The 26,464-nt window shown below is 46.8% G+C and overlaps 1 protein-coding gene across 2 annotated transcripts in view; it reads right to left on the bottom strand.

Annotated features, from left to right (window-relative positions):
* The window catches only part of CTNNA1 (catenin alpha 1), a 117,505-nt gene that overhangs the window by 20,341 nt on the left and 70,700 nt on the right, over window positions 1–26,464 (bottom strand). For both annotated transcript variants that reach the window (XM_058034509.1, XM_058034510.1), the window contains 2 exons: window positions 10,791–10,883; window positions 105–261 (listed from right to left, as the gene is read on the bottom strand). In XM_058034509.1, the coding sequence (XP_057890492.1) occupies window positions 105–261; window positions 10,791–10,883 (250 nt within the window). The remainder of the gene's footprint in view (window positions 1–104; window positions 262–10,790; window positions 10,884–26,464) is intronic.

Raw genomic sequence — 26,464 nt, forward strand, 5'->3', positions numbered from 1 at the left:
ATCCCTTCCACAGCCTCAAAGACTCCAGAGCACGTGTCCAAAGCACCCCTGAGCAGGACTGAGCTCTGAGGAGGGTGATTATGGCTCAGCCAGGCCCTGATTACCTGAGACAGCCAGGAAGTCGTCGATGGAAGTGATGTCATCCACGGCATCCGTCAGCACGCGCACCTGCCTCTCCCACTGCTCCTTGAACAGATCCATGTTCTCCTGAGCCAGCTTGCTCTGGGGCTTAGCAGCCAGAGCCAGTGCAGCATTGATGACCTGCAAAACACCTCTGGATTTTTAAAACATATCCCAACAAAATTATTACCACCTGTGTGTTTATCCAATGAACTCAGCAGCAGACAAAGCAAGTTTAATAAGTTTTGAGGAACTCAATGTTTAAACACAGAAGTGTTTAATTTTGTTGCTCTCATAACCAACTCATACTTGCTTCCATGTTTATTATGGGTAGTTATTAGAAGCAAAATCACTTGGCAAGTTTTCACAAGAGCTGTTTTCACCTGTCTTTAGCAGCTCGTGGTAACAAGGTGTTGCTTTCCCAGTGCAGGCTGTGTTGTTAAGTATTTTAGACAGGATGACATTTTGTACACTCAAGGCTGCATTTGCTACTTGCCAAAACCTCAGTAAAAAGGTCAAAAAGGGATTAATCTTATACAGACTGAAGTAGAAACAATATGCAAATACAAAATTAAAGCTAAATTTTGATTTATCAGTTTTCCTTGCAGGTTTACTCTGGATCTTGCCAGCAATTGTTGTAAAGACTTCAGATTTCTGCTGTGGCTGTGAACAAGCCAGATAAGCCAGGGAACAGGAGATGCTTCTGAATACCCTCTCCTAATTTTCTTCAAACCCCAAAACCAGAATTTACACCAGCTCCCAGTTTTTCTTAGCAGAACAAATGCTACAGGTGCTGCTGGGTCACAGAGCTTATGCTGTGTCCACTCATTGGTCATTTAAACAACCACAAAAGCCTCTTTGAATGTGGGGAGAAACCAATCTCAACAGCCTGGTCCTGCTCCTGCTGCAGCAGAATGACCTGGAGAGGAGCCAGGAGTGAGGAGCCATCCTCAGTTAGAGCGTGACAATCCCAGCCCTGCTCCCAAGCACCTGGGAGTCAGAGCTAATTAACTCACAACTTCAAGGTGTCATTTTTCTTCTCCACTTTAGGACTGTATTAATTTCACCAACTTGTCGACCAAAACATGCAAGCACCAGATGTTCCCGCTTTTCCAAAATCTACTTTCTCTACCTGCTTCATTTACAAGTGTCACAAAGCATTTAAAAAAATATATAACTCACTGAACATGGAAATGATGGTGATGTCAAATGTACTGGGACAGAGTGGATCAGGCAGGAGGAGGAGGCTGCTTCATCCGAGGAATGGCAGGAGTTAGCAGAGACAGGAGAATCCACACAAGGGCTGGGCTGCTCCCCACGCTGCCTCTGGAGCTGGGGCTGCAGGTCTGGCTCTCAAACCCAGCCCAGCTCCGTGGCTTTGGTGACAGTGCCCAACACAAGCAGCAGCACCTGAGCAGCATCTGCTCAGGGTCTGTGGGGATGAACACTGGAGGAACAGCACTGTCCCTGTCCCAGCCATCACCAAGGGCTTCTCTGCTCCTCCAGCCAGCCCAGGGTCACACCTCCGTGGCACTGGCAGGAGTCAGGATGTGCCTTTGGAATGTCCCTGATGCCAGTCACGGTCCCTGCTGCTCTGCCACCCTCACTCATGGAACTGAAAGTCCTGAAAACCCCCAAAAAGCCTTGCAACACCCAAGAAAATGAAGTTTAGAATTTTAAAATCAAATAGAAGTTTTAGAGAGGCAAACCTGTGCTCAGGTGCTCAAGAGCCCTGATTTGCAGTCCAGCCACTGCCACCCACCTCTCCTCCCAGTCTGATGGATGTAATGAATTAACCACCTATCAATCAAAATCTAGATATCCAAGATTTCATGAAGATGAATCTGAACAAGTGTCCTGGAAACAGGAGAGATAAACCAGACAATGCTCTAGAAAACTGCTCCCACTTCTATCCTGTTAGAAACTGTCACTGCAGAGACAGAGATGGTGGCGAGGCGATACCAAGGGTCAGGACATTTCCTCTGCTTTTCCCAACCTGCCTTGGCCCATATCAGATATAAAATATCCTGTAAGCACTGCGACAGGGCAGCATTAATGCTGCAGGAACATATGGCCTGGGTTCCTGCGAGATGTTTGTCTGGCCACAGCAGCTGCCTGCACAATTAATCTTTGCCAACAGCGCATGTCAAGCCCAGCTGCCCATGTTCAGCACCTCGTCACAGGTAACAGCAGAGCTGTCACACATACAGGGCTCTGCAACTGCTCCACAGCCTCTAACTGAGTGTCCTCACCAAATCCAAGCACAGGAGGCACAGAATCACCCTCTTCTCAATAGAAAGCTTGTTCAACCAGAAAAAGTGCATTTTTTATACATTACAGCAAAAATGCATGGCCATGGTGAATGTATTTTATAAAAATGATCAAGCAAAAACAGTGTTGCTCTCTCTCAGACAGACATTCCTGCAGTAGGGAAGCAGCCAGCAGTGCTGGAGATGAGGAAACCTGGTGGGGATATCAAAGGTTATCCATGGTCACCGTGGAGCTGAAGACAAACCCACAGCTCAGGAGAGCCACACAGGTGTGAGTGTGCTCGGGGAGAAATTCAGGGCAGCAGACACAGCTCAGCAATCTCTTTTTATAGCACACATTCCATATCTCCATGTGCAAAGTGGCCACAACAGGCAGCTTTAGCAGGGGTGATAAAAGCCATCACTCTGTGGAGAGTTCAGCATTCAACTGAGCAAATCCTCCTGCACCTGTCTCATACCTCTGCTGAGGAACTGTCCCAGGGATCACTGACAACACCCTGCATGTGATCTGTTCCAGGGAATATACTCTGGTATCCAGCATAGAGTGATTGATTTATTTTCCAACAGATGCTTAGAGAGACGTGGGAAAATGACAGGGATGCTGGATCTTAAACAGGCTGTGTACTTAGCAGGACTATGATCCCTTTATTATCTAAAAATAAACACTTTCAGGGGGAGGAGGAAACACTTTTTTGGGGGAAAGGATGGACCACAATACACTTTCTTTCTCCAAAGCACATAAAACATTGGGCAACTACTTTAAAATATCAGTAACTCTCACAGGATGGAGACAGACAGAGTTAAAAGCCAGGAAGATCATGACCGGACTATCTGAAATGTAGCCACTTCCATGTAAAACACTTGGCAATTTCAGGGAAGTATTTTGTATTTCAGAGCTTTTCAAGATGCTGCCAGAGCGCTGTGATCACAATGACTCACTGAAGTTGTACAAAGAAAAGAATCAAACAGGGACATTTTGAGCCTATCCAGAAGGAAATGAAGCATGGCAAGAAAACACACTATTTTTATCGGTGCTTTGTTTCATGTAGCAGTTGCAGTGTTGGAGTCAGACAGCTCCACACTCCGTATCACACTTCCAGAGAGTTCCTTGGAGCCTCTCCCCTGCACCTCTCAGCTTCCCATGGCAGCAGCCAGGGCTTGCCAGCACCTGGGGAGGCTCAGCATCCCAAAGATTGGAATGGATGTCTCAATCTGCACCTTGAGTCCTCTTCCCATCCCTTCCATGGGAGCAAGCTGCTGCTTTTCCCTGGTTTTGTGTTCCCTGTTGAAAGCACAGATGTCAGAGGGGCTGTGTCCTTCCCCCTTGGCAGGGCAGGGCTCTGCAGTGACTCCTGCCTGGGTTACAGCACTGCAGCTGCTTGGTCCAGGAGCTCTCTCAAAAAGCTCAGCTATTCTGGCCAGAAAACACCTGAACCTCTGACAAACCTGTGGGTAAATTACAGCCACTGGGTCAGCCACAATTAATTCTTTTAGGCTAAATTTAGGATGGCATCCAGCCTCAGCTTTATAGCACCCCAGCTGAAAGTCAGAGAGGCCAGAAGGAAGCTCTTCCATGTGGTGGTGTTCTCACAAAGAAAAAATTTGAATACTTGGCTGGCATGGCCAAAGGAAGCAACATCACTTGGGAGAGGAACACTATCACCCAGCTATTTGCACTGCAATCCCAACCTGTTGTATCTTACTCAGTGCACACCATGAGTGACCCACACTCATTTCAGTGATTTAAGCACTTCTTGTTTTTTGCCTCAGTCCTTTTGGTAAGAAGCTTTTGCTCCTTTCAGGAGAATGTTCTTCCTGCAGCTGGTTTGGCTTTTCCTTGATTCCTAGGATTGATTTAGGATGTTACGGTGCCCCAACAAGGAGTTTTTCAGTTTCAGAAGCTCTGAGGTGAACCCACAGGCCTCTCCCCTCACTACACACCACTGCTTTACAACCAAAACATCTGCAGTTCCTAAATAACTCACTTGGGCTTGGGGTTTATATAAAGATCTTGACTCACCAGATTTCTTGTGGCATTTGGATAATGAGTTGGAAAGTAGCTTCGTGGCCTATAGATCCAGGATACTTTGCATTTGTAAAAAGAAAAATCTAATAAAACAAGCCCCCACCTATCAGCTCTCATCCCAGGGGCAGAGGAACACGTGGCACACACAGACAGTGCCCCAGTGGGGATGTGAAATCATTTTACTCAGGGTATATGAAAAGAAGCCCACCAAGCCTCTCTGCCCTTGCCCAGGTGGATTTTAATCCCATATTTTCCTATAATAAAGAAAGCATGGCTTGCTTCCTGGCAGTTCATCAGAAGCTCCTCATAATTTAACTTTACATACACAAGATGCCAGAGCTGCCTGCAGCTCTCACCCTGCTCATGCCCTTCCCTGCTCCTCACTGCATTTTGCTCCAAGTGTTAAAAATGGTTTTTGAGGAGGATGTTGCAGTCACTCCCAGTCACATCCCAGGCAGGTTTGCATGCCCACATCAGTGTGTGCCAGCCCTCCACGTACTGGAGTACAGCAAAAAGCACTCTGCAGGCTCTGATGAGCTGAAATGCCTGGGAGCAAAACACACAGCAGATTGTTTTACACTCTCAGAAGCTCTAATGGCAGTGACCAGCAATGAACAGAGGCTGATGCACCGAAAGAGGAAGGAAAAGTTTCCTTTGATTTCCAATTCTTTGTTCCCATGTACAAAAGGCACTTTGAGCACTTTCCTTTCCTGCGAGTTACGCGGAGTGACTGCAGGGATCTCTGCAGATATTCACTGTCCTGTGCCACTGCTGGAACGCCCACAGATCCACACTGAGTAACTCAGAACCACAGAATGGTCTGGGATGGAAAGGGCCCTAAAGCTCATCTCTTTCCAATGGCAGGGACATCTTCAACTAGACCAGGTGGCTCCAACCCCACTGTCCAGCCTGGCCTTGGGCACTGCCAGGGATCCAGGGGCAGCCCCAGCTGCTCTGGGCACCCTGTGCCAGGGCCTGCCCACCCTCACAGGGAACAATTCCTCATTCCCAATATCCCATCCAGCCCTGCCCTCTGGCACTGGGGTACAATTCCTGATGCAGAGTCCCTCTCCAGGTTCCTTGCAGCCCCTTCAGATGCTGGCAGGGGCTCTGAGGTCTCACCACAAACTTTTCCAGGCTGAACATTCCCAGCTCTCCCAGCCTGGCTCCATAGGGGAGGTGCTCCCCTCAGCACAAAGCTCTTCTCCAGCCCAGCATGTTCTGTCACAGAAGTATTTGCTATAAAGACTATTAAAGCTCTTCTCCAGCCCAGCATGTTCTGTCACAGAAGTATTTGCTATAAAGACTATTTCCATTCTGTGTATAGATAATTATCGTATCAATTTCCCCATCCATGAAGAAAGCATTTTCATTAGGAGCTGAGGACTGATTTTGTAGTGCCAGTCCAAGTAGAAGCTGCAAGAATTTTGGTGCCATTTATCTTGCTCCATTCTGCATTTATCTGGCTTCAAATGCTGAAACTTTGGGGGTCTCAGGGACTTTGTTTCTTTCCTGGAAGCTGTTCCACCATTGTGCTCCCCAGATCCTGTGCCTGTGATGAAACAAAGGGCTCTTACTCACACACTTCTTTCTACAGAACTGAATTCTCTTCCTGCTCTTGGCTTATTTTCATGCACCAGTAACTGTTTGAATTTCTAAAATTGTTGCTTTTCTGGTCAGCCTCAGCCAGTGCTGGCAGTTCTTCCCAGCGAGCCTGGGTGATGTAAATCTGCAGCCCAAGTGTTAAGTTTTTAATAAAAGCACTTCTACTCAATGCCAATAAAATGTTTCAAGCACCTGCAATTAAACAGTCTGGAGACAGATCTGCTCGTTAGAACATTCAAAAAATCTGACAGTCTTTCAAAGAGATGAAAAAAGGGGACAATTGTTTGATGTTAAGTCTTTACTGCAAGAAAAATGAATTTCTCTCCTTCTCCAACAGCCACCAGGAAATTGGTGGTGACTGGGTACTCAAGGAGAACAAAGTCTGCTGGTCACATTTGGGTTTGATTGATTTGAGGGGTGGTCTGCAGGATTTTTTATTTCTCTAAGGTACTCCAACTTTTAAACAAAAGTTTCTGGAACTCTCCATGGGATTCCTTCTGCTTTGGTATTTTGTTTCTGTGTCAGTAGGTGTGATCACATATGAGCCATCTGCCTCATCAGAAATCTATAAGCAGCAAATGGCTTTTCAAGCAGTTCAAAATTGGAATAGAAGGATGTGAACAAGCAGTTATTAAAACAAGATGTTAATATGAGAAGAGCCAATTTATTTTTATTAAAAATGTAATTTAATCCAAGAATTCTCTGGAGTCAGTTTGATGGGTGAGGCGTGTGCGTGGCGAGCAATTCCGAGCACACCCCAGCAGGTACAGAGGGGGCTGGAAAGGACCTGTCCTGCCTGGGGGCCTCAAAGCTTCTGTGGAGGATGAGCTCTCTGGGCTGGGGTGGAGAAAGGCCTCCAGCCCGGCCTTTCACAGGGGAACAGGTCCTGTGTGTCCTGCAGGCACCTCCCAGGAGATGCTCAGACTCCAGGGCAATGGGCTCCAGCTTTGGCTGGCAGAGGCAAACACCCAGCCTGATGGGAACTCTACCCCACAGACATTTCTTACACCTCTCAGCCTGACTGCAGTTTGGGTAGGAGTCTATAGATGAACTTCATGGAGGCTGCAAAGACCAAGCAAATCAATGCATAGCTGGTAAAAAAGGAGCTCAAGTCATAGCAGACTGTCACATCAAAGGCTGGAGCAATTCCTCCTCTCAGGAGCTGAGCTGGGGCATTCTCACTGCTGGTTTCCAACACCTACAGCCTGGATGATCAGAAACACTCCAATGGTTTCAGCTCTTTTCCCAGGCATCTTTAATGCAAGATGCTGTTACAAAACAGCCTTTGCAGGCTCCCAAAGCAAGTCCTTCCCTTCCTGGAGACAGCGCAGCCGCCAGAGCTGGCAGCGAGGAGAGGATCCAGGCTCCTGAGTCGAGATAAACAAAACCTTTCCCTAATTCACCACTGGCAAGCTCTGTGTTCAGTGAGAAGGCAAAGAAAACTTCCCCTCTGCTCTGCGAGGCAAAGGCAGGCACAGGCAGCTATTCCAAGCATTTCACAGCAGTAATTTTCCATTTCCATTAAGAAAGACAGTTTAAGGATTTTTTTTTTTAGATTTAACTGTAGTGATGGAGAACTTTGCTCCTTCACCTTAACCCCCTCCAGCCTGGCTTGTTCCCAGCACCCATCCAGGCAGGGCTGAGGGAATTCCTGTGAGGTGCTGGACAACGCTGGCTGCTGCCACACACAGAATCCCAGCAATTCTCAAAAGAAAGAATTCAGGCAGGCTGGTGAGTCAGGGCTTGAGGAAGAAAACACAGTGACCCTCTGAAGCTGCCTTATTTCTGCCCTGTAAACCCAGACTAAAATCACCCAGCTGGCTACTCTGGCACAGCTCATCCCAACAGCTCCTCCTGTACCCTCGAAGGGAGCTCTAAATATCCCATTAAGTCTTCAACTTCACATTAATTTCTGTCCTAATTGGCTGGGGACCCACAAGCAGGAAGGATGATGTTACTCCTGAGGAAGAGCTGATTTCCAGGAACAAAACCACGCTAAATAAATTGACTGCTTGTTTCTGTAGAGACCTTTTGATGAAAATTTTTCCGCATTTTCTTTTTCCTCAAAGAAAATTTTAAACCTGAAGAGGTCTGAGCCCAAGGGTGACAGTGGCAACGACTGACTGCTTGTCAATACCAACAAAACTTCCAGGTTTTCCCCAGACAACTTGAAGGGTTGCATGTTCCTTCCTCCTGCTGCCAGTTCAATGGATCCTGATGGCAAGGGAGCGAATTATGGCTCTATTTGAGCTACAGCTTTTATAATTAACTCTACAGATTGATTTCTGCAGAAATCATTCTTTAACCAGGAATTCCCTACTCCCAGAATGGCTTCTACTCAGATAAACTACTAAAGAGGTTACCTGGGACTCAAGTGCATTAAATTTCAGTTTCATCTTTCAAGCACAGCAATACTTTGAATTACATTTCATACATTGTATTTCTGTGTGCTCTTGATAGCTTGACGTTTCTGGAACTATTGTAATTACTGATTGACTTGACTCATTCTGAATCCAGCATCTTCCTGGAAAAATACCATCTGAGCCAAAAAAAAAAAAACCTCTAAAAACATATAGGGCATATAATGTTGGGTTATCCTGTATCTTATGCCTAATGCACACATTTGTTCAGCACAGCCACCTAAGAGGATTCAAGAAGTAGCTGTGAACCTCATTAGGAATAAACTGCAAAATAAATTGTCTAGAAAAGGAAATAAAATCTCACTTTGCTGTTCTTGATATTGAGAATCTTTTAGAGATTGTGGAGAATACCCGAGGTTTGGGGACAAGCTGAGGAAGGCAGCTGAGGAGGAGGAGGAGGATGGAGAGCTGTGCTGCTTGCACTGGCACCAGACGAGCCATTGTTACCAGAAAACACAGATGCCATTTGTAAAACAGCTTAGACAAGTGCCCCTAATTATCTCTCAGGATTCACAACATGTTTAAATACTCTTAGAGCATTAAAGAATCAACCCAAGAGCATGTAATGTAATATAAAAGCACTCTTTCAACTGCTATGAACATCTACAGTGTCATTTACTAATCTCTTGGTGACGACCCTGAAATTAAGGCAAGACTGTGCAGAGGAGCATCTCAACTGTAGGCTTGGAAGTTCAGAGATGTGACCTTTGTAAAGCCAAAATCCATCAGTTAAAGCCCTTGTGCATTTATAGATACTCAGAGCCTCCAATGTGTGTTAAATATATTGTCCATAATCCCCAGTCAAAGGTTAACAGCTGCACTTCAGGAGATGTGGCTACACTGGTGACTACAGCTGGGTCATTATTTCATGCTGACTACCACCGTGCTTATTTTATCCAGGAGTGGATTTATTTAAATAGGCAGTTAGTTGTTGGAAAAGCAAAGATAGAAGAGTCTGAAATACACACAATTTCAGCAATGGGGGGAGGAAAACACCCCCACAGACTTGGACAAGCACCAGAAACATTTCAATTCAAAGAGAACCTAACTTTTTTCAGATGATTATTTTCAAAAGCAGCAGCATTTGTTTGGAACACCCTGCGTTAGACACCCATATTCTGGGAGATAACTAAAAAAAACTTACATCAGCCTAGTTGGCTCCTTCAGGAAAGAGCAAGCCCTCCTATCAGGGAAGATGGATTTCTAAAAGCTTTTTCTTCCACATGCTTTGTTCCAACTGCAGAACCTGACCTTTGGTTTCAGCAGCCGTGCGCAGCCCTCACCCCAGGGCAGGGGCAGGGAACAGCTCAGCCCATGCAGGAGTGGGAGCACAGAGAGACACCCCAGGATGCCCAAAGGATTAGGATTGAATGTTAGGATTTAACATTTTAGGCTTTATGTTCAGGGACCTCTCTTCACCTGGTTAACAGCACAGTTACCTGCAGGTCATACAAAAGGCAAACCAGTCCTGCTCCTCACACTGCCTTCACCTATTCCCTCCAAATCCCCTCCTGCTGGGGCGGGTACAGGTGAACACCCCTCTTCCTTTTGATTAAAAACACCAATACAGATGGGAAAACCTGAAGAAATTCCAAGAGACAATACACTTTATTTTCATAAAATGTCATTTTGCCAATTTTACTGAGCACATATTTTCTGTTAGTTCCTCCTTAGCAACAACCACTTATTTGGATGTTTTAGATCTGAATTTCCTGTTGCTTTAAAAAATGTAAATTACACAAATCAACAGCACCCTGCAGTCTTCAGGGGTTCATCCAAGTATCTAGTTGTTGACATTTAAAACACCAGGCTGTCAAGAAGGAAGAGGATAGTCTAGTGCTTACATAAACTTAATTTCCTTGTTTCCATTAAAAAGTTATTAATTAAAAGGTAGTCTCAGCCAGGCTCACACTGTTCACACATAGCCAACTTCCTCTCATCCTACTCCATCGGGAAGATTATTTGGCATATTTATATTCTACTCAGGCAAAAATAGTATTTTATAATTCATCTTACAGCATGCCCAGGAGCAGTGCTAGCACCTTCACAAAGCACCTTCCTGCAGCACAGATGTGCACAGGATACCACTGAAGCTTCCCACATTTACTGACTGCAGGTTACTGGAATGTCCTGGCCAAATGGAATTAGAGCTGTGACGTAAAAACGACCCTTTCACATCAGTGATTCCTTTGCCATGAAGTTTAAAGTTCCTAAGTCTTGATGCCTTGATGCTGCATTTCATCCTCTGCATGTACTAAGGGAAAAAATCAAGTTCTGCAGCAAGACACAGCCACTGTGACAGCAGAGCAGCCCTAAGCAGCAGCAGCAGGTTGGGGTTTGTCTCCTCACCTGGGGACACAGGGCCTCCAGCTGGCTGGCTGACATCCGGACCAGCTTCACACCCTCCTCGTTGTTGGAGATGGAGCAGGCCAAGTTGGCAACCTGTGTCAGAGGGGGGAGAAAACAAAGCACAACTGTTAGAATTGGGGGTTATTTCCTTCTGGAGAAAACTTTTGCTTAATCCCAACAGTGACCACTGACCAGTTACCCATCATGGAACAAAAAGATTCCACATTTGTTCTGTTCTAAAGAGCTTTGAAACCACTAATGGCACCTGTTCCTTCTGTAGACATAAAATTGTAACACTGTGGATCATGGAATCCCAGACTGGTTTGGGTTGGAAGGGACCTCAAAGCCCATCCCATTCCTCCCCCTGCCCTGGCAGGGACACCTCCCACTGTCCCAGGTGCTCGAGCCTGGCCTTGGGCACTGCCAGGGATCCAGGGGCAGCCACAGCTGCTCTGGGCACCCTGTGCCAGGGCCTGCCCACCCTCACAGGGAACAATTCCTCATTCCCAATATCCCATCCATCCCTGTCCCCTGGCAGTGGGAGCCATTCCCTGTGCCCTGTCCCTCCATCCCGTGTCAGTTGTCTCTCTCCAGGTTTTCTGGGGCTCCTTCAGGCCCTGCAAGGCCACCCTGAGCTCCCCCCAAAGCTTCTCCTGTGCAGGTGAACAATGGCAGCTGTGCCAGCCTTTCCTGCCAGCAGAGCTGCTCCATCCCTGGCATCATCCTGGAGCCTCCTCTGGCCTGGCCCCAGCAGCTCCAGCTCCTCCCTGTGCTGGGGCAGCTCTGCAGGTGGGAAATCACCTGAGCACAGGGAAACAGGGGCAGAATCTCCCCTGCCCTGCTGTGGGCCCAGCCCAGGGCTCCAGCTCTGACCCCCAGCCAGTCAAACAGGGCAGAACCCCTGCCAGCCATGATCAGGGTGATGCTAAAGAGCAGCACTGGCAGCAGCTGCAGTCAGTTTAACAGCCCAGTCCCAGCAGGGAGACACAGCAGAACCCCAGAGAGCTGAGCTGGTTTGCTGGTGCTCCATGAGGGCCCCTGTGTGACAGGAGGGGTCAGGTAAGGCCTGGCAGTGTTCTACCAGCCCTCCTCTGCTGCAATTCATCAAATTAAACCAGTACAGGAGATCCCCATGATGCATCCACAGGCCTCCAAAATTTGAAAGGATCTCTTGTGATGCTAAAAACTTCACTCCACAACCTTGACCTGCTACACAGCATCACCCTTAGCTAGGTCAGCCTGAAGCAGGGAGCTCTGTAAACATCTGCTTTTTCAGAGCACAGAGGATGGGGACAGCACAGAATTTTTTGGTAATTGAAGATATTCCTCATCCCAAAGCTACTCTCAGGGGAAGGAAGTCTGAAATAAGTTACATTTCTCAGCTGACAGGTGAATGACAAGCATGTTATTCTGAGCCATTTGAACACAGAAAGTTGTAAAAATAGCAGCAAGTGAACTGAGACGAACACTGAGTATTGTCCTTCCAGAGGCTGAGCAACCTGCTAAGCCCCCTGTAAATATGCCATAAAAGCATCTCCAGGAGCCAGCAGATGCTCAGTAACATCGCTGAACCAGATTTCTCCAGATACTTTTCTCTATAAGCTGAGGAATTTGCATTCTGCCTTTAATTAAACTATTCTTTGCATTCATGTAAGTAATTTTGAAGTAGTATCTGCAGCTCTACCACATGCTTTTCCCCCTCCCCAAGCCCTTCCCTCATGGCAGATGTTCCCACACAGAATACACAGAATACATTACTGTCCTGCAAATCATCAAGCACGTCCCATTACACTGGAACAGCAGTTTTCATCAATCCCATTATCAATTTGGGGAAATAAAATCAAGTTCCCACTGCACAGTACAGGGCCTCTTCCTCCCTCCAGCTCCAAGCCAAGTTACAGAGGATGGAAAGCAGGGGTGTCAGGAGGAGAGGTGTTTCCAGCACAGAACAAGCAAGAAAACAGATATGCCAGCACTTATTTGGAGGAAAACAAACTGAAGTTGAGAGAAAGACTGAGCAGCATCAACAACACAGAGGAAACCCTGCCCGCCCTCAGGAATATTTGTGTCCTGCTCCTGAAGTTTCTTTTCCACCTGTGTTTGGATTCAAGCCCCACACGTGCAGGGGTGAATTGCAGGATGTGCCCAGCTCTGTGCACAGTGCTGCAGGCAGGGCCCAGCTGAGCCAGGGCTCTGTGCTCCTCCTCTCTGCCCGCACCCCTGAACAGCTCCAGCCCTGCCCTCTGCAAACACCACAGCAAACAGCTGGCCCTGAACACCCTCTCACATGGGGGCTGTGTCTGAACTCTGGGGAATTTTCCTGTATATCTGCCATGCCTTGAATCCCTAGTTCCCAGCGAGCTCCTGGGATAACATAAAAGTACATCATGCTTTTGTTTAGAGGCTCACAAGAATCAAAAGACAATCAGATGCCATGATTTAAAAGTCAAATAAAGATTTTGCTGTTGGTTTAAGCACAGGTCATATTTTTGAGAAACACCAGTTTGCCAATATTTTTTATGGTCCATATTTCCCCATCATTCCTGCCTCCACAGCAGCATTACAACCTCTAGGAGCCAGGAGAACACAAAGCTCTATTGAGTAGGGGCAGAATAAAAGCGACATTGAAGCACCACAAAATCAGCCTCTCCGATATCTGGAGATGTTGTGCTGTCTCTCAAGCCAAGTGTGATGAATCAACGCACAGAAACCCTGCTCTGTCTGAACACAGAGAGGCAAAGAAGTTAATAATGGAGTGTCCCCACCGTGGTATAATGAAAATTTGCTTTTTTGCACAGTCATTTTTGAACAGTCATTTTTCTTCTGAATACCCAACTGATGGCAATTCTTCTTTAGAAAGCGCCCGACTGGCACTGCCAGCGCTCATGAAAGAAGCGTGTGTGCTTCCCTGACTGAGGGTCTTTGGCAGTTTAAGACAATCCAACTGTTGGCTGCCACATCCCATCCCAGGCTGCGCCTCCAGAGCTCAGCCCTTCATTTCAGCACGCTCATCCAACAGCCAGCTACTCGCTCTGGCAGGGGCTTCCTCTGCCAGATCAGCACACAAACTTCCCTGCAAACTCTCTGCTGAACATCAGAGCGAGGCACAGACGTGGCAGCAGCTGAGATGACTTCAGAGTGCTGCAGACAGGGCTGTAAATTTACAGCAGTGCAGCCTTTACTGCACCCATGGGAAGGCTCTGTCTAACTACTGGAAAACACTCACAAGCCCCTTAAAATTTGGAATTTAAGAAGAGCTGTGTCTACTAATTAATCAAGTTGTAAATGACGTAACAGTGAGGTATTTTAAACTGTCAGTAATTATCAGGTGCTCTATAACATGAATTCTGAAATTGCATGTACCAGTTGAGGTGGATGGCTGCAGGATTAAGAAATTTAATTTTAAAAGTATCTGAAAGGACTCATCATCAATAATTCCTGGGTGATCTGACAAATAACTTCCAACTCCCTCTCTCTTCAGAGAATAGGGTAATGCTGGCCAGTTATTTGGCACATACCCATAATACATTGGATTTTGTAGCTGAGATGAAGATCAACTCTTTCAAAGCCCACAGAGCACTTGGAAATCATACATTTCCAAAACTTCTAAATTAAATAATGCACCTCAAGGGAACAAAAATTTCCTTTAAATCAAATGTGAATTAAATAGTTTCTCCATGTCTCCAACAAAAGCAGCTGACTGACATAGTAAGTGGTCAGACTTGATTTAGAAAGAAGAACACTTGTGCTTGAGAGCAAAATAGCAATTGAATTCCTGCTGCATTTGTTCATTCTTACCATTCAATATCATCAAGTCCCTTTACATAAGCACTACTGGCACAGGCATCAAAGGAGACAAAACCACTGCAAATAATGTAATCAGCACAACGAGCAATCTCTTGAAAAAAGTTAAAAATACAGTGGGAATGAAGACAGCCCGCAGCCGCACACGGCTCAGGCACCTCTCACTGCTGACACACTGATTTAAAGTAGATTTCAAGGTTCTCTCTGTTCAGAGCCTACAGCCACGGCCCAGAGATGGCTTCTCAAACCCCACAAGGCAGGGCAGACCCCAAGCAGCTGCTGGTATTTAGAGGAATGAGCTTAAATTCCCCCCCAGTGACAAATGCAGTGCAGGGACCTCACGGTGCCAAGCGGAACAGCTGGGCAGGCTCGTCTGGAAAGGGCCGTCCATGCCCTGAGCAGTTTCTGAAATTCAACTCTCATTGTTCTCAGTGATGACATCAGCACACTGCAAGATGATTTGAGGTGAGTGGCTCTGGTGTTGGCACAGCTGGGGAGGTGAATGGCCCTAAATCCAGGCCAGTCACCAGTGGGGTTCCCTGGGCTCAGCACTGGGCCAGCCCTGTTTGATGTCTCTGTTGGTGAACTGGATGAGGGGATGGAGGGCAGCCTCAGTAACTGCACAGACAGCACCACACTGGGCAGGAGTGTGCATCTGCTGGAGGGCTCTGCAGAGGGATCTGGACAGGCTGGATCCATGGGCTGAGGCCAGCTGTATGGGGTTCAACCAGGCCAGGTGCTGGTTTCTGCCCTGGGATCACAACAACCCCAGGGATGCTCCAGGCTGGGAAGTGTCCAGCAGGAAAGGCCTGGGGGTGCTGTGCCAGTGGCTGGACATGAGCCCAGGGCTGCAAGAGGCCAATGGCCCCTGGGCTGTGCCAGCATTGGGGTGGCAGCAGAAGCAGGGCAGGGCCTGTCCCCTGTGCTGGCACTGCTGGGGCACCTCGAGGGCTGTGTCCTGTTCTGGGCCCTCATGGCCACAGAGCCCTGCAGGGGCTGGAGCGTGTCCAGGGCAGGGAACGGAGCTGGGAAGGGGCTGGAGCCCCAGGAGGGGCTGAGGGAGCTGGGCAGGGGCTCAGCCTGGAGCAAAGGAGGCTCAGGGGGCCCTTGTGGCTCTGCACAGCTCCTGCCAGGAGGGCACAGCCGGGGGGTCGGGCTGTGCTCCAGGGAACAGGGACAGGAGCAGAGGGAACGGCCTCAGGCTGGGCCAGGGCAGGCCCAGGCTGGATTTCAGAGAAAGATTCTTCACTGCAAGCACTGTCAAACCCCGGCAGAGCTACCCAGAGCAGGGGTGGAGTCACCATCCCTGGAGGGATTTCAAAGCCATGCGGATGTGGCACTTAGTGACAGGGTTTAGTGGTGGCCTTGGCAGTGCTGGGGAAACAGCTGGACTCAAGGGTCTCAGAGGGCTTCTCCAACTTAAATTTTTTCATTTAGGTTTTTTGCCTTTGGAGGAGGCATAACTTAAGTTGCTCCTTTTGAGGAGCAGATGTTACCTCAGGCCAAAGGGTCAGCTGGGAATATGTTATTAGTAAGAAGGTGTAACTCCAATATTAAAAAAATATTGTACCATCTGTCACAGAGTGATTCCATCTCAGATTCTAGTTAACTTTGACTGTTCAGAATTTACTAATATTTAAATCAGGAAAAACTTGACATTTCTAAAGCTGTTCTTTCTACCATTAGTAACAATTTGTGGCAGAGAACCACCTCCCCTGACAAGACAGAGGTTGTACCTTTTCCACATGAAATACATTTTGGTTTTTGTTAAACTCCAAATTTGTTCCGGTCGTGACTAAGGTAAGTCTTCCAGCAATTAAAAAACTGCAGCAGCCTCAACTGCACAAGTTTGGGGTCAGTGTTAAGCTTTTTAAATTACACTATTGAACACAACCCAGCAAAGCTAATAATAACACCAGGGTTGTGGGTCTGACCCCCATTCAGTGAAGAGATGGACTTTATGTATGATCCTTGTGGGTCCCTTCCAACTCAGAACATTCTGTGTAACAATGCCCCAGCTCTGTACTTGCTCTGCCTTCTCTTTGCCCAGACTCCCTGGCTTAGGCAGAGCAACTTCAAAGGGAACTCTTTATTGAAGGACTGGCGAATTGCTTTTCCAACAAGAGACAAAAGATGCAATAGGGAAAAAAAAGGAATTATAATCTCTAGGACTTTGAAACTTGATTTTCAAGGATTTCAAAGGCTGACAATAAATGTGTTAAAGCCTCAGAGTTATGTGCCTGGACTGACTTCACAGAAACACCACCCAGATTTTCCTCCTTGTTTACAGGTCAGATTTTTAGGACAGCTTCTTCAGGCACTCAAGAAGTTAAAGTCTCCGAAGTGGTGCTGCTGCAGCCACCCCGAGCTGGTGCAGCCCCAGAAAGGCTCTGCAATGTGTTTATTGTTGCATAATTGAATGCTGTCAGAGCTGGCCCTGCCACCAAGCATTGCCACAGCCCAGGATTACACATCCCTGTGCAGGAGCCAAACACTCACTAATTGAATTCTCCAAGTCTGGACACTCTCGTTTGAACCTGCAGTTGTAAAAATAGCATTGCAGAAAGAAGTTTTCTGACTGTCTTACACTAAGAAACTTTTCAATTTAACATTAAGCAGAATCGTCTCATAACTGGTGCTCAAAAACTCTTACACAAAAATAACAAACCCACATCCATGTGTACACAGATACTTTGGGAATTTCAATGCCACGGAAACCAAGCTTTTCAAAGGTGTTCCTGGCATTTTCATTTCTGATTAAACTTCAAAACTTCAGCTGCTTGTTCTATTTTTTTTTGCTTTACATTTTACAATTTCTCTGGGAATGCAAATTCCAACTTTTAAGCAGCTTAAAAAAAATCACCCATTTTAAAAGCAAAAAAAAAAAAAAAAAAGAATGGACAGGCAACCACTGAACATTTTTCTCCTAGGAATTTGCTAAAGAAAAGTGTATTTGATATTCTCAAAAAATTCAAACAGAGCACAGCTAATTTCTTCCTCCTCCATGTTAAAAAAGACCTGTCCCGATTCCCTTCACACTGGTCAAAGCTCAGGAAATTAATTTATCTGCAGAAACAACTCTTCTGGCAAAACTAATGGCAAGTGAGGACTCTCAGAAGAGATGTGTTGATTATGTAATCCCCATCACTCTCCAGAAAGACTTTCATTATTTACTAAGTCCATACATTTATTTATTCACCTGTACACTACACTCAATATTTAGGACAAATCTGAGCATTTTAACATCCAGCCCTAACAGGTGCTGCATGAGGGAGAAGTGTTACAGCTATACATGTGTTAACTCTAACCCTACAAACCCCTCATTTTGCAGAGGCAGAGGTAACTGGGAATTACACAAAACAGCTCAATTTCTTTAATACAGGAGGACTAGAGATCAAATCCCCTGGGACTGTGCAGAGAGTTACCAGAGTCATGCTGTCAGCTGCTTTGTGATTTTCTATGACTTAAGTAGCATGTGGCTGCAGCTCCACAGTAGGTACCTTGCAAGAGCTTGTTGTGGGCAACAGAATCCCCAAGTATTAACTGAAAATAGTAAAAGTCTTTAAATAAAACAAGGCACATGTACACAAACTGCAGACGTAAAGCACTGGGGAGAATGAAGGACCAAACTGAGAGAATTGCTATTTCCAGAGCTCTGCAGCCTCACACGAAGATGAGAACAGTTTCATTCCAAGACTGGTTATAAACACAAGGAGGGGAAGTTTCAGTTGGCTGGAACAAAACTGGCAAGCAAAGGGCTGGCATTTTGGAGATAAGGAATGGAGGTCACACAGTTTGTTATTTCAACAGGCTGGTAAGTGATGGCAACAGAAACCGGAGACACAGAATCCCAGACTGGTTTGGGCTGGGAGAGACCTTAAAGCTCATTCAGTCTCACCCCCTGCCATGGCAGAAACACCTTCCAGTGTCCCAGATTGCTCTAAGTCCCAGTGTCCAGCCTGGCCTTGGGCACTGCCAGAGATCCAGGGGCAGCCCCAGCTGCTCTGGGCACCCTGCTCCAGGGCCTGCCCACCCTCCCAGGGAACAATTCCTTCTCAATATCCCATCTATCCCTGCCTTGTAGCAGTGGGAAGCCATTTCCCCTTGCTCTGTCTCTCCATGCTCTTTTAACTAATATAAAAGTATGAAAATAAAGGTATTGTGCACCTTCTGCTCCTTGTTATATTGAGGCAATCAGTATTTCAATGGGAAATACTTTTCCATGGGAAATACCTTTTGCTTGGGATTACATCTTAGCACTTTCACATTTCTAGCTCTACCTCTGTGTTTAAAATTCTGATTACAGGATACAGCTTTGCACTTGCCTCTCACCCTGTCCAGAGCTGTCTCCAAACACCTCTCCAGCTCCCTGGTGCCGTTCCAGGTACAGTTGTCCTGGTACTGCTCCACACTGGTGAGCTCCTTCCATGCCCTGAGGAAATGTTCTCCCACAACAGAGAGCCACCCATGTGTTGTCAAGGTTTCACAGAGAAGGGAAGTTTTCCACACAGCTGGGCAATCCCAGAGTTTGTGCATCAGGACAAACCAGACTGGGCTCCATTCACTGCAGCAAGGGCAGCATGGGGACGCCTTCCCTCATGCTAATGGGAAAGGTTTTCAATCAGACAGAGAAAAGAGGTGTTTGAAGGGAATCAATACATCTGTAGCATAAACCATAGCCACAGCAGGAAAGTGCAGCAATATCTTTATTTGCAGCCTGGTGGATCATCCTCTGTACAGACCAGAGGGAGAGCAGGGCTGCCACAGCAACAGCAGTGTGCGGCGCGGGCACCGTGCCCCTTGTCGATGCAGCTGTGGCAGCAGATGTAACTGCTGGCACAGGAACTATTCCTCCCTCAGACAAACAAGCTAAAGTGTTAAAATGTTGCTATAATCACAAACCACGTTAGTTATACAAGTCTATCTGAGCTACCACAACAGCAATGACACCACTGGTGTGTGATGGAGAGCTCAGATTCAGCTGAAACCTTCAGAGCAAACCCTCAGCTGAGATGCTCCTTAGCAACACAAATACCTTTCCTTAAAATAAAAGTGTTTCTAGTAGTGATATCTGGACAGGACCCAAATAATTATCCTTATCTAAAAACGTCTCTGTGTTTGTCAAAGTGGAAATGAAGACAAGCTGGGAGAGCTGGGGGTGTTCGGCTGGGAGAAGAGAAGGCTCTGGAGAGACCTCAGAGCCCCTTCCAGGGTCTAAAGGGGCTCGAGGAGAGCTGGAGAGGGACTGGGGACAAGGGATGGAGGGAGAGGACACAGGGAATGGCTCCCACTGCCAGGGGCAGGGATGGATATTGGGGATATTGGGATATTGGGAATTGTTCCCTGGCAGGGTGGGCAGGCCCTGGCACAGGGTGCCCAGAGCAGCTGGGGCTGCCCCTGGATCCCTGGCAGTGCCCGAGGCCAGGCTGGACATTGGAGCAGCCTGGGACAGTGGGAGGTGTCCCTGCCATGGCAGGGGGTTGGAACTGGAAGAGCTTTAAGGTCCCTCCCAGCACAAACCAGTCTGGAATTCTGTGAAATTGTTCTTCTCTCCCATCTCAGTTTGCTCAGCACTCAGAACATGCTGCCTTCTGATCTGACTAAAGGCTTCCAACTTGGTGCCTATTATTAGCTGCTTAAACCAGTTTTTGGTGATTCAGACAACTGTTCATGGCAGTGTAACTGTAATTGTCAGTACACTGTGCTCTTCACGAAGACGACAAAACAGTGTCAGTAATGAGCTCCACACAGATTTCAGGCACCTCCTTGATGACATGACATGACTAATAATCCAATATTGCTAATGACTAAGATGATGAAAATCCAGACATGCATCAAAGCTTTTAGTTAAATATCAAGAATTAAAACGTTTATGCCACATCTATAAAAAACTGTACCCAAAAAGCCACTTAAAAATGCTGCTGGAATTAAGACTTAAATATCTGGAAAATAAAAGGACTCTATTGCTTTTCAGCTACCTCTGAAGACATCATGTCAACACCACCTAAACCCAACTGTTCTCACACTTCCTGACCTCTTTTACACACTTCCCTTTCCAAAAAGCTTCTGTTCCCAAAAGAAAAAGGAATAGAGCAAACACAGTGCAGTTTCTAGTGGAATAAAAAGCACATTAATATCTTCCAAACCCCAAACTGATTCAAACTCCAAATTCTACCCCCTCCACACCACGTGCCTTGGCCCAGATGTGCAGAGCAAGCCCTTCCCAGTCACACAGCAAGGTGACTGTCCCTGTGGCTGGGGTGTGGCCTCTCCTCCATGAGTAGCAGCAAACCATGAGGATTTCCAAAGAGAAAAATTGTCTCCAGACAGCCCAACGGCTGCCCAGATTTGTGAGGATTCAATCCCTTCATCCCTCCCATCAGTTTCACTGTCATGGCTTGCCCATGAGCACTTACAATGAAATCTGGACAGAAAGATTACCCTGAAGTCTCTTATTCTTCTTCCAACATCATTTTTAAACTCTACCAGCATCCTACCAACCCTTTCATACATAATTTGGTGTAGCATTAGAAGATTGGCCTCAAAAATAACCTTACAAGAACAGAAGTTATCCTATTAAAAGGTCACTTGCCTTTACTTATGTATGATGTATTAAATTTGTATATCCAGTTTTGTTGAAAAATGTAGGAACATTTTTCTGCTGAGGCTTCCCTGCTTTTCTGATTATGACTGTACGGAAAGCATGTTCTACGAGAAGAATTTAATTTATTTATGAATTAGTTGACTAATAAAATGAACTTACAAGGAAAGTGCATTGGCTGTTGAAGAGTGTCAGACTTTAGAGGGCACATTAGAGTTACACTGGTCATTTATTGGAGACATTAGTTTTAAATTGCTGCCAAGGCTATCTATAGACAAATTACAGAAAACGTGCTTGTGCTTTGGAAGAGACATTTTGCTCATTTTGATCTCCATTTTAAATGGGAAATAACTCTGCCTCTTTTCTCCAGACCACAGTGCAAGGATATTTCCCTTGTAATACAAAATTACCTTAAAAATAAAAGCAATAAAAGACAAACCTGAGTTGGCAGATATTTTTCCCTCTGTAAATGAGAATACTGGAAAAATAGGTGCTGAAGTACCCTGGTAATGACCCTAGTCTGGAAAATGCTGGGTTTTGAGATTTAATGAAATTCAGAAAAACACTCCAAGTCAATATCTGGGTTGGGTGCCAAGTGCTTGTCTTGTTCCCCAGGAACCTCAGCCCTGCCTGGCAGCACTGACTGACCCCTGAGCTGGCAGCAGGAGGGGAGAGCATTGCAAGAATGAGCAAAGCCACCTCCAAAGAGGTTTGGAAAACTCAGTGGAAACTCTGGAAATCAGGTGGCTGATAGACACAAAGGATAATCTTGTCAGAGCAGATTAACTTCTGGATCTGCTGGATTCTTCCATTCCATGCTTTGTTTGCAATAAATGGTACCTGGCCATGCCCAGGTAAGTGACAACAAACAGGGGACAGGCAAGACCTTCACTGTGCTTCCAAAAACCAGGTTTTATTTTAAATCCAAGCTATGTTTTATCCACTTCACGTTTTAAAAAGCCTTTCACATGTAAAAAAACTGCAGCTGCTAAGACTCTCCCAAGAACACACAGGCTGCAAGTCTGAGCAAATCAGGATAATTGCAAGAAAAATGTAGCAAGTGTGCAAGGCTTCAGGCTTTGGGAGAGGGGTATTTTTAGATTTTAGACTGAAGAATGACTCCAGGACATCGGGCTAGACAGTGAGGGCAACAGAAGGGGGAAATGTCAGAGCAAGAGGCTACAGAAAGCTTATGGAGCTGCAAGTGCCCAAATGTGATTCTTTCCAAGCAAATAAATTTGCCGTCTGCATCTGTTCATGGGTTTCACTGAAAATGAGAAAATCATCACTCCATATGCAAGATGCAACCCAGTGCATTAAAAAAAGGCACAGAGCAGTCTTTTCAGATAAATTAAAGCAATTAGAAAAAAAAATCACTGCTTATGAAACACCATTGAGAGCTTTTGCCTCCTTGGTTTTACCAATATTTCTCTTGGTAAGAAGAAAACTTAAAAATAAAATTTATATTGAGAAAAACGTTTGACACAGGGGTAGTGGTTTCCAGAGGAAGAAGAGATCACTTGTTCTTTTTAAGGAATTATAAGTATATTCTCAAAAATATTCTCCAGCAAGCAAATTGGAGGATTTTAACCCGGACACTCTCCTTATTTACCTTTTATTTCCTAATCTCTTAATGTATGAAAAACTTTTCCATTAAAACTCCCCAGAGTTACACTGTGCCACAGAGTAACCAGGGACAAATTGACAAGCTAATTTTTACTTTTCTAAAGCATTCAACAGCGCAGCAAAGGTTTCTGTTTAACATGTCTGGCTTTGTCCCTGTGCAGGAGCAGCCCCAGCATCCCCGGGGAGCAGCACAAAGGCAGCTCAGCACAAGCACTGCTCAGAGCCTGGCAGGGACAGAGAGCCAGCGTGGAGCTCGGTGCCATCAGTGCCCATGGGCAGCACTGCAGGACAGCCCCTGGGCAGGAACGGGCACTCCAAGGGAGCCAGGGCCAAGCTGTCCTTCCTCAGCAGCAAAGCCAGCTTGGAGAGCCAAGGCTGCCTCACCCAGTGGGAAAAAACACCGGAATGGAGTTAGCTGTTCACAGTCTGCACATTGGGAAGACTTCCATAGTTTACAAGTGAATTTAACTTTTTGTTAGGCTGGTTCCACAAATGCTGTCCTTTCTGTTATTCTTGTGTGTTACATTGAAATTGGCTTCTCAATTCCTGAATTAAACTCCTTTAACCAAATCCAGCCAGAGTTAATGGTCTGTTAGCACAGAGCAATTTTGAAAGCTATCTTTGAAACATATTATTCAACTGAGACAAGGCTCATTCTACTCTTTTAGTGTTCTTCAGTTTTCAAAAGGCAGGATAAAAGGGTTAGGATTTTACTATGTGGGAAACAAATTAGATGGGAGCCCTTTGGGATGGATGCTCTTGGTATGGGTTCTCTACAAGACACAGACCCAGCAGGCAAATCAGCTTTTTGTGGTTATTGCACCTTTTGGTCAAATTTGGCTGCCTGGGCGCTAGGAGCCACAAAAGCAGACAGTGCTGTGCTGCCAAGAAGGGAACATTTCAAAACGAAATTACCCAAATCATGTGCTTGCATCTCTTTATGGGTACTTGGAGGGCCCATAAACAGCTCTGCACTGCAGGAGCAAGAACTCCCTGTGCTCAGCCAGGGCAGAACCAGCACTGCCACTCCTGTCCGGCCAACACCTGCCACAGTTTAGTGTGAAAAACGAAATCAAGTAAATCTATCTCATTATATATCTCTGGGGGCTGCTTCACTGACTCCTCCAGCTCACAGACACAGGGGCGTTAACCCAAGGAGCAAACCCTCCCAGCAATGCAGTGGGGATGGGCTGAGCTCCCCAGGGCAGAGCAGGACCTCCTGCACATTTCCTGTCCCCACTCAGCACCAAAGGGAAGGAAGGGAAGAAGGGAAGGAAGGGCAATGCTCCCCTCTACATCCAAACCACAGGAGCCTGTCAGGGCACCATACAGCACAGCTCCACCCAGTGCTGCAGCTGTTGGGCACATTTGGTGTCCTGAGTCACCCAGTAGCACATGTGAGGGCAGTGCTGATAAACCCCCTGCACACTCATCTCCCCTGAAAGCAGCGGGAGCAATCACTGCCCATCTCACCAGGCAAAACACCTTCAGCTCTGTTCTTACACAATCTTTTGTTGTTTCTCCTGAGTTTCCTGCCCAAGAGCAGAATCATGAGGGAACTGGCAAACATCCTCCTCCATTCTGGCAGCAGCACAAGACATTTCAAATGCAATCCTCCCCAAGCCATCCTCCTGCACAGGGAATCTGACATTTCATACAGTGCTGGTGGCTCTCCTGCCCCTCAGGAAAAAGGGTTTGCAGGAGCACTATTCCCTTCTGTCCAAGCTAAGTGTATGTATTAATCCATCTCCATTCAGGGAAGAGGTTTATAAACTATCTACATCATGCTACACTACAACTACAGTTACATTTCAGACAGCAAAAGCAATAACCAAGCCTTCAAAAAGCTGTTGCAGCAGCATATCATTTTAGCAGGAGCTTTTGATGTCAGTCAAAAATATTGCTGAATGTCTACTTTCAGGGGAATAGTCCTTGGAAGACAAGAGAGTCTGGCTGTACAGAGGCTCTGGAAAGCTCCTCTGCAGCCTGGCATTTGCACACCAGGTAGGGCCAGTGCCAGTGAGGATGGAACTGTGGCTGCTCCAGTGGGACACGGCTTCCAAGGGGACAGGGAGAAAGGGCTCACCTGGCAAGGGCTGGGGAGAAGCTCAGGCACAGAGCAGCACAATTATTCCTTTTAATTATGCCAATAAATTCCACACATCTGCTGAGGAGGTAGCAGAACTCTGGCAGAAGAGGCACTGCTATTGTTACATGATTCAACTTCTACTGTAAACAAGCCCTAAAAATAATTTTCTAGATAAATCAGGCTTGCAACATGAAGAAGGGAGGCTTTAGAGCAAACCCACTTCAAAGTGTTCCCAAGGCTGTATCCTGCTGCCAAGGCAGGGCACAGCAGTCCTGCCTTCCTTCCACATGCTGCTTTGCAGAACAACGTCAGTTACTTAAAATTTAGATTAGAATAACTTTGCAGCTCTAGGAGGACAGCATTGATGCTGAAACATGACAAGCCAAAAGAGAAAAATGGATGCCTTCAAAGAATAAAAAGGTTGTCATTGCTTAGACAGCAACCCCAAAGAGCTGGATGAACTTCATGCACCCTGGACTATGGGCCAGCTGCAAAGTACGCTCAGAACCCTACCAAAAATACATTGTGCAAGTCAGAAGATACTTTTACTGATGTCTGATCAGTCTCATTCTTGAGCAATTTAAATGTGCCCAGCTGTGTGAGTATTCCCCACAAGCCCTGGAGACACATGGACCCCACTATCAAACAGAGACAGAGCAGAACCACACAAAGCAGCCTGGGACTGTTCACGGGGAGCTGCTGAGGTTCAGCACAACCAGCCAGAGCCTCAAAGCCTGGAAGAGCACAGGAGGAGTTTTTGACACTTATTCCTAGTGGCATGTTTCCCCAACAGCACCTATAGATGTTTGTTCCGTGCCATTCAGCATCAGCTGGCACAGAACTCTCACGCAACAGTGAGGGGCCCAGAGTCCCCAGGTGGATCCACGAACAGGGGCAGGCTCTGCTGCTGCTCTCTGCAGGCACCAGCCATGGAAATTGGGGCCCAGAGTCCCCAGGTGGATCCACGAACAGGGGCAGGCTCTGCTGCTGCTCTCTGCAGGCACCAGCCATGGAAATTGGGGCCCAGAGTCCCCAGGTGGATCCATGAACAGGGGCAGGCTCTGCTGCTGCTCTCTGCAGGCACCACCCATGGAAATTGCTTCCCTCAGCAGGGCATGAACGACCCTGAGAGCAACCTCCTGACAGGAGGAGCAGCCAGGTGAGGGTCGGGCTCTTCTCCCAGGTAGTGAGTGAGAGGACAAGAGGGAATGGCCTCAGGCTGGGCCAGGGCAGGCCCAGGGTGGGCACAGCAGGAATTTCCCCATGGAAAGGGGGCTCAGGCCTTGGCAGGGGCTGTCCAGGGGGGTTTGGAGTGCCCATCCCTGGAGGTGTCCAAGGAAGGGCTGGAGGTGGCACTGAGAGCTCTGGGCTGGGGACAAGGAGGGGATCAATTTGGACTCGATGGGCTGGCATGGATTTTCCAACTTCAGTGATCCTGGGATTCCAGTTAAGACATGTTGGTCCCATTTAATCTGGTTTTCCCCCCAGTCAGAGCTCTGCTCTGCAGTTCCACCAGCTGGAGAGCCTTTGGGTTTTCCTTACAGAGGGGTGGCA

The sequence above is a fragment of the Melospiza georgiana genome, chromosome 15 (assembly GCF_028018845.1).
Source record: "Melospiza georgiana isolate bMelGeo1 chromosome 15, bMelGeo1.pri, whole genome shotgun sequence".
Taxonomy (NCBI): domain Eukaryota; kingdom Metazoa; phylum Chordata; class Aves; order Passeriformes; family Passerellidae; genus Melospiza; species Melospiza georgiana.